Below are 8,707 nucleotides of genomic sequence, written 5' to 3'. Positions count from 1 at the left end.
TTGAGGACAAACATGACACAAACCTTCACAAATGTTAGAAATCCAACTGTTTAATATGTTTGTGTGTATATGAAAATAATTCAATGTATATACTCTGATGATCAGTGTTGGGACTAACGCGTTACAAAGTAACGCGTTACTGTAACGCCGTTAGTTTCGGCGGTAACTAGTAATCTAACGCATTATTTTTTATTTTTCAGTAACTCAGTTACCGTTACTACATGATGCGTTACTGCGTTATTTTACATTACTTTTAATGTAGTATAAAGTGTGTTAGTGTCGTAGTTCTGATTCTTCTTGTGTCACAAACCGGAGAAGAGAGACGTGCGCTCTGTGTGTGTGTCTGAGTGTGGGGAGTAAAGAGAGAGAGGAGGGGGGCGTGTCTGATCATGGCGGAGCTGCAGTCGAGTTTGTTGGAGATATTTTCACTACTATTCTTTTGTCGAGCACAAAGAAAATAACATTTTAGTTAAATGTAAATTGTGCTTTGGATCAAAGATCCCACCTACTGCCCAAAACAGCAATTCAAATCTGCTGAGTGCTGCAACAAGCTACATAAGCTTCGTAGCTAGTAAAGAGAGACACCCCGATGCCACTTTTACGCGCTTGGATTTTTGGTACTATTGTGACGCCATACACTTTCCCTCCACCACTTAAGGATTAACTCTGCCTCTGTTCATCATTCAGCACTGAAGGTACACACTCTGTCAATCAATGTTCCCTCTAATTGTTCATGTGTGAGCAAACGCAAAAAGTCCGTGAGCATTGAGTGGAGCCCATGTGAGCAACATCAGACGTGCACACTGTGGCTACACCAGCAGCACACCTGTCCCAAACCTGACTAAATAACAACTTACATCTCCATCCATCCATCCATTTTATACCGCTTGTCCCTTTCGGGGTCGCTGGAGCCTATCTCAGCTGCATTCTGGCGGAAGGCGGTGTACACCCTGGACAAGTCCCCACCTCATCGCAGGGCCAACACAGATAGACATACAACATTCTCTTATTATTATAATGAAATGACAGCAGTCATTTACTTTTCTAACATAAGTGTTTAGGCCCACTTATAATGACAATAACAACAAATATTGTTTTTCATGAACTGTGTACCGTACTTGTATTGTTTGTCTGGCTGGAGGTCCTGCTTTGGAAACAATTTGTACCCCTTTCAGACATTGCATTTAGTTCCCATTAAAACATTCACATGTTGCACAATGAGATGTAAGCAGGGGATCATGTGTACATTCCTGCAACTTCCTGTTTGTAAAAAATATATTTTTAAGAGTATTTATTTAATATACTAATAGCATTTCATGATTATAATTTATAAATTAAGATTCCTAATAAATGACTACATCCAGGCATGAGATGGGAGGTTGTGTGTGGGGTTAGTGAGTCCCAACTAACGTCTATAAAATGCACACAAAGAACCGTTTGCACCTTCTCTTGTGACTGGCGGGCGGTCAGCGCCATAAAGCTGAGCGGGTCCCTGGGTAATTGGGGCGCGGACAACCAACAGGCTAAGTTCAACAGTCCAGTAAGGCAATTAGTCTAGGAGAAGGATCTCTGATATAAAATACCCCTTCCAACCCGCACCAAGCCAGCGTGGAAGGTGTAGGCTAATAACCAGCATGAAGAGTACGCCAAGAGAGATCGTTCACTATGGCAGAAACATGCTGAGGCTTTCGTCCAGCAGTGGACTGACAACGGCTGCTGATGATGATGATGATGAATAAATGACACTAGAATAAGCACACATTTGATTGGTAAATCATAGTGTAAGGAGTCGGACCTTGAATGACACTTTATGTGTGGTGTTGGAGTTGTCCGACTTTTTGTGTGGCTGTAAACGCATCACTGGCTAAGTGCCATATGTGCATGTGTTGGCGCAAGTGAGAAAGAGCGAGCGGCTGCTGTTGATATAACAAAGTTGCTTTTGGTCTGGTTTGTACTGCAGAAAATGACCACTTTTGCTAGATATCATTTTTTTTACTAATGTTTTGGTGATGTGTTTTTGGCCGACAATATAGAGTTTTGCTCAGTAAAGTGATGGATGGAATTCATGTCCTCAAAGCGTCTCGACAGACGTTACAATATTTGAACAATGATGACAAAAACTGTTTTCTCTGTCGTGTCCGTGTCGTGTTAAAAATTGTTATGCGCTTATTTTTTTATTTGATTTTGTGCGTGGCATATATTTGCCGTGCGCAGAGGACGATTGAGCAGTGCGCAATTGCACAGACGCGCACCTTAGAGGGAACGTTGCTGTCAATTCTCTTATAAACTCTTTCATCATAGACTTCTAGAGTGTTTGACTATCACATCACTCTAAATGTATAGACTATAAAGTTCACAAACATAAAGAGGGATCCTAGTGGGCCAGGCCAATCTTTCCTTATCTCTAAACTAAAACTGGGGAAATGTGTAGAGTGTTCTGGGCTTCAGACATGATTTTGTGTCAGAATTCTTTGAGGAAAAAATGCCTGGTTAGGCTTTGTGTATGTAAAAATAAAGTTAAAGTACTTATTTGGTTTACAGCGATGTTGTTATTATGCTGTTTGTTACTTATGTATGTTATGTTGCAGCTATTTAAAATAGCTTTGTCAATTTGTTCTGGCCAGAAACAAATTGGCCTTTGTAACATATCTTTGTCTTTGTGTGTTGTATGTAGACCACATTGCTTAGCAGAGTTCAGTGATGCAAATGCATGTCAAGTTGATCAACACATTGTATTATTCTGCAGTGCAATAACAGTACTGAAATGAAGGCTAAAGGGCATTAATGGGAGCTTTAAAAAAGAAAAAGAAAAAAATAAGTAACTAAATAGTTACTTTTCAAAGTAACGCATTACTTTTTGGTGTAAGTAACTGAGTTAGTAACTGAGTTACTTTTGAAATGAAGTAACTAGTAACTATAACTAGTTACTGGTTTTCAGTAACTAACCCAACACTGCTGATGATTATCTTGTGTGATGACTGTATGATGATAGTATTTATCTGTATCATGAATCAATTTAAGTGGATCCCGACTTAAACAAGTTGAAAAACGTATTGGGGTGTTACCATTTAGTGGTCAATTGTACGGAATATGTACTTCATTGTGCAACCTACTAATAAAAGTTTCAATCAATCAATCAATGCTTCATGAGAGTATTTGGTGAACATCGTTTTGTCCTACTAATTTCGGCGGTTCTTGAACTCACCATAGTGTGGACTGTGGCAACAGTTTGTTTACATGTAAAATCTTCCACTCCTTTTTTGTCTCATTTTGTCAACAAAAGTCATGCTGTGCGTGAATGCACAAAGGTGAGCTTTGTTGATGTTATTGACTTGTTGGAGTGCTAATCAGACATATTTGTTTAGTGCATGACTGCATTGCTAACATGCTATTTGGGCTATGCATGTACATATTGCATCATTATGCCTCATGTGTAGGTATATTACAGCTAATTTAATATCCTTTACTTTTGTCCTCTTTGTATATAATTTAGTTTTGGATGTCTCATGACACATTATCTGTATGTAATATTGGCTGCATTACAGATAGTTGTTTGTGTGCCATGTTGTTCCAGACCACAGCAAACATTACCTAGCTTGCCAAATATTGTAATAAATCTATTAAAAGAAGACAGCCTGCCGTTTCCTTTCATTTGGACACTCACATATATACCTTTGGCCATTAAAAGCCAGTAATTCCCGGGACTTATATGTCACCTTCTGAGTAGCCTCTGATTTACTAATGGTTTCTAATGTTGTAAAAATGTGTAGAATAAATATTACATTTTAACATTTCTGTCAACAAAGATTTGCTTCAGTCTGCGACACCTAGTCATTTTGATGGTAGGCTATTATAGCTAATGTAGACACGTCATGTGTAACTCATTATAAGACTTATATAAGGCTTTTAATTGTTTGCGGCTCCAGACAGATTTGTATTTTTGGCTCATTGTGGCTCTTTCAAGGTTTTGGGTTGCCGACCCCTGCCATACAGTATATAGACCAGTGATTCTCAAATTGTGGTACGCATGCCACTTCATCCAGTGGTACGCCAAATAATAACTTAAATATTCAAACACAGTGTTACCGTTCAAATTGTGTGTAATGTGTTCAAATATAATTTTTAAATAAAACCTCTGTCTTGTTTTAAATCATTATTTTGGGGCCGCTACTGTAATTTAATGTTGGTCATTATGGTGGTACTTGGAAAGCCAAGTGCTTTCTGAAGTGGTACTTAAGTTTGACAACCACTGGACTGGTATAGACAAACAACCAGGTTTAGGTTAATCAAGTTTCATATCATTTTTGTTTCGGTTTGTTTCCTGGTATGTAAAAGAAATGCTAAAAAATAACCACAATATAAATGTTGTTTACCTTAATTTTTGTTTGAGGAAACATTTGGTATTGATGCGTATGAGTGCGTGTGCTCAGTAGCGTTCTTATGGGTAGCTAATTCCCCCAGAACACCGGCTCCCTTCAATTAGCCATGTTGGCCAATCTGGATTCAACATTAAGAAAAAAGTCGCATTTATAATGTCCAAATTTACAATGGAAAAAAAAAAATCTTGACAATGTTTTATTAGGGATATGTGCTTACATTCCACTTTTGGCCTTGTTATCTTGTTTTGGTGGTTTGTGTTAACACTCTGTGTCAGTGTGTCGCTTAATCATTAATTAACACACAGAGACAAATAACAGCCGGAGACAAGAAAAACAATCTACTGTGCCAAATTAGGCTCTGTTCAATGTAAAATAAAACAATTTTTCAGTCCTACAGACGTGAGAAAAATAAAGAACAAATTATTTTTGGAAACCTGTTGGGCTATGACAATAACAGCCAATCCTACCTTTTTTAAATTTTTTTATCTTACATTCTTTAAGTGAACAGAAAACTCCACTCACAACTTGAGAAAAATAAAGAAAAAATATTTGTACACCTGCACTGCTAACGTGACGCAAATAGTAAAAATGGAACAATTTTAGGTCGGTCAAAGGTGAGCAGAATAATCCACAAGCAGATAAAAAAAATAAAGCTGTTTAACAGTTTTTAAATCACATTAATGAAACTTTTATGAATAGCAGTAAATTTCTTCCGTGCATCATTTAAATTAACTTTAAAAAAGACCCCAATATTTTGACCCAAATGCAATTTTATTGTCAGAATGTAATACATGAACATTTGTAAAGGGTTACTTGAATGGGAATGCACGCCATGCTTTTGCTCAAAATGTGCGAACAGTTTCAACTAAAGTACCCTCTGGGTTTATTTTGAAGTGAAATTTGCCAGCGAGCACAGCAGTCGGAGTCTCCTCCATGCATTGACCTGATCACTGACCGTTAAGGTAAAAGAGCATGAGCAGTCAAAATAATTTGAGTAATAGATAAATTGTTCATACATGATTAATGCAACATTTTGTGGTAAATCAGTTTAACTTTAACCGCCCTACAAATATATAAATATACTTTGTTATATATATATATATACACAGTACATACACACACAGTATATATCGTAGACATGGGATTCATGGCTTCCCATCAAAGAGTCATTCAGAATACTGGCTCGTTGTTATATTTTTCTCCTAAAATTTACTCTGATGGTGGATATTATTTGTAATGTCATTTAATTTGGCTTGTACTTTATATACATTTCATTAAGTGGTACCATACCCCCATGCTCTGTTTGTATTTTCCCTTACCTAAAATACATATAACAAGTATGCATGATACAGATAGTCCATGCAAGCAGAAGTTTTCCACCAACATTTTAACCTACATAATACATTTATACAAGTAGTAATGAAATGCATGTTTATAATACATTTAAATACAACTAGAATATTTAGGAACAAGATCTTTATTTTCAAAGTTTCCTGGCCCGGTCAGATGTTTTTTAGACATGTCACACTAGCTCTGACGAAGTGTTAGCATGGAAGAGAAATCTCTTACTCAAAACAAGAATGTTGTACCTATTCATTAGAAGACATGATGAACGCAATTGATCTACAACGAGAATGCAATTGTGCACATAATAAAAATGTGAATCTGGTACAGCACTAAAAGTGGCGCGAAGATGTACTGTAGGCAGCGTGGACAATTTTAATATAAAAATGGCTCGCAGAAAACAAACGACTCCCAAATGGTTCCCCTCGTTCACAGACAGTAAAAGAGTCGTTCAAAAGACTCGACTTGTTTGTGAACGTCACAACACTAATATAGTATATTTATAGATTTAAACCTGCTCTCGTCTCCATTCTATTAGGACCTTTGAAATGAAAAACGAAAAGGCACCAAAAGTGTTTTTTTTTTCAACTCAAAATTGTTTTTAATATGCACAGGAGTTGAAAGCAACAATGAGCCACCTTAAAGAGAGACGAGTGTTTCAATCTAAAATTTATAAAAAAGATATAAACAATCAGAGGCCAAAACGCTGTCTGTTGCTGTTTCTTCTGGTGTTCATTAAAACAACTTTTTTTTTTCTTCACGAGCAAGTAAAAATCTTGCAACAAACATAAGCTTGTATCCAATTTGGCTACAAGGCAAACAAAATTGTAAATCTTTAAAGTGGCTCGCTCGAAGTCTGCTAGTGCATGACTGACTGTACACCCGCGCTGTACAATTGTGTTCCTTTATAAACTACCACGCCCCCCCCCCCCCCCTCAGTAGTTAGCAGCCAACCAGAGGAGCACTATAATATCGCAACATCAGCTGGTATCGGCCCGACACCACTACGAAGAAAAATAACAGTTCCATTCCAATGATAAATCAGCATGTCATCACAATACGTATGCAAGTCCAAAATAAAAAAACAAAAAAACAAGTGCCTCAGCATCTTTGACAGCGAGGTCATCGTCAACGTTGTCCACAGTGTCAGCTGCAGCAGCTTTGTACAGGCTTCATGTCAATATACTTAATATATATTTATATATGTATATATGTGTGTTCATTAGACGGCAAAGAGATACACATCACATTTTTTTATACAAAGTGTTTAAATCGAGTGATGACACGAGAGCGTGAAGCAGCACTTTGACCCGCCATTCTCCAATTTAAAAAATTATTAAAAATAGTGACTATTAACGCTTTAAGAGACTATTAGGACCACACTGAAAAGAAATAACCTACAGTACAACTAATTTGAACAATTACGACAATCAAGTTGTACTTGTATGAGGAAAAAGTTGAGCATAAAATTGACATATTGAAAAAAACAAAAACAAAAAAATATATATATTTTTCATAACATGTCAATTTTATGCTCAACTTTTTCCTCATAAAAGTACAAATTGATTGTACTCGTATGTTAGTTAAAAAAAAAAAAATTCTTTACTAAAAAAAGAAAAAAGGTGTAATTCCCGTCCTGGAATATTCAGAGAACATAGCGGCAATATTACAACAAAAAAGTGGTGACATGATATCAAGACTTTGGTAACAGTATCACTATTTAACTATAAAATGTACTATTCTAAACTAACCTTTTCCACAAACGTTCTCGACTTTTGTTCCTCATTACATAGTTCTCTCAACTTTAGCTTAACATTTTTGTCTCGTCAGCGTGGTCCTAAAATGCCTCGATACGTTTGCGGATGTTAAACTAAGATTGAGGAGATGGAGAAAAGGTCCAAACCAAAACATCATGGAAGCTCCAACCAAAAGTTGTGAACTAAAAACTTTTAAAAGACCCAATATTGTTTGAAAACAAATATAACCATGTAGTTATAAAAGATCAGTTTTGGGTGGGTTTTAAAACCGCACGGCTGTCGCCCTCCCGACAACAGCGAGTTTCACATTTGAGGGGAGTCGTGAGCTCTAAGTGTTCTCCAGCATGGGAAGAATCATGACTTCGGGATCCTATTTTTAGGAGGAGGAAGATGAAAAAAAAATTAAAAAAAGTGACATCATGAAGAAGTCAAAAGTTCCAACGTGGAGCTGTTCACCCTCAGTGAGGTGTGGCAGGGAGGGGGTAATCATGGCTTAGCTGTGGTGTGAGAAAAGCACAAAAACAGTAGTTTTTTCACCCCCAGTGATATGATGGCTTGTAAAAATGTGTTTTAAAGTGTGCTTGTGTGATATGTTGGGAAAAACGACAATATTTGTCGTGTGTAGGTTGCCAGATGGTGATAAAAAAAAAAAGCAGCAGCCTTCAGTGCAGCGGCGCTGAAATAATCCCTCAGTGTTGACTGTGAGGATCCATGTTGAAGTGATGCATCCAGGTTGGGAACAGAGCTGAATGAATGTCAGTGTGGGAGGAGGGGGAGGTAGGGAAAGGGGGTGGTGGTGGATGTGGGGGTCGGGGGGAATTTACAGAGTACCCGTGCAGCTGCTTGAAGCAAACATCCTGGCTTTTTATTCCTTTTTAGAAATTAAACTCCTTGGTTTGCATGTTGGACGCAGGGTCAAAGTTGAAGGTTCCTCCTTGAGTGTTCTCAGGGATCAAGCTGGAATCTTCATCGATCTGAGAGGAGAAGACGCACGACAACACGTACGTTAGAATCTATCGCCTTGCCAAAATATCCCACACAATGCAAATAAGCATTTTCTAAATCCATTTTAAACTATGATTAATATTACCTCTACTAGGTAACATAAATCAAAAAATGTTATGCCCAGATTTGGATGAAACTTTTCAGGAAATGGGAGAAACAGGATAAGATACGTGATTAGATTTTGGGGCTGATCTAGATCACCGTCTGGAGTCAGGATTGTTC

General features: G+C 37.4%; 1 protein-coding gene across 1 annotated transcript in view; it reads right to left on the bottom strand.

The window, feature by feature from the left end:
• Positions 1 to 5,143: 5,143 nt before the first annotated feature.
• LOC133664822 (importin subunit alpha-4) overlaps positions 5,144 to 8,707 on the bottom strand; it is a 38,998-nt gene continuing 35,434 nt past the window's right edge. Inside the window, exon 17 of the mRNA XM_062069755.1 lies at positions 5,144 to 8,454. Coding sequence (XP_061925739.1) covers positions 8,356 to 8,454 — 99 coding nt within the window. The 3' untranslated portion in view covers positions 5,144 to 8,355. The remainder of the gene's footprint in view (positions 8,455 to 8,707) is intronic.

The sequence above is a fragment of the Entelurus aequoreus genome, linkage group LG14 (genome assembly GCF_033978785.1).
Source record: "Entelurus aequoreus isolate RoL-2023_Sb linkage group LG14, RoL_Eaeq_v1.1, whole genome shotgun sequence".
Classification (NCBI taxonomy): domain Eukaryota; kingdom Metazoa; phylum Chordata; class Actinopteri; order Syngnathiformes; family Syngnathidae; genus Entelurus; species Entelurus aequoreus.
Note: the sequence above shows the minus strand (reverse complement) of the source record. Positions and strands in the feature narration are given on the sequence as shown.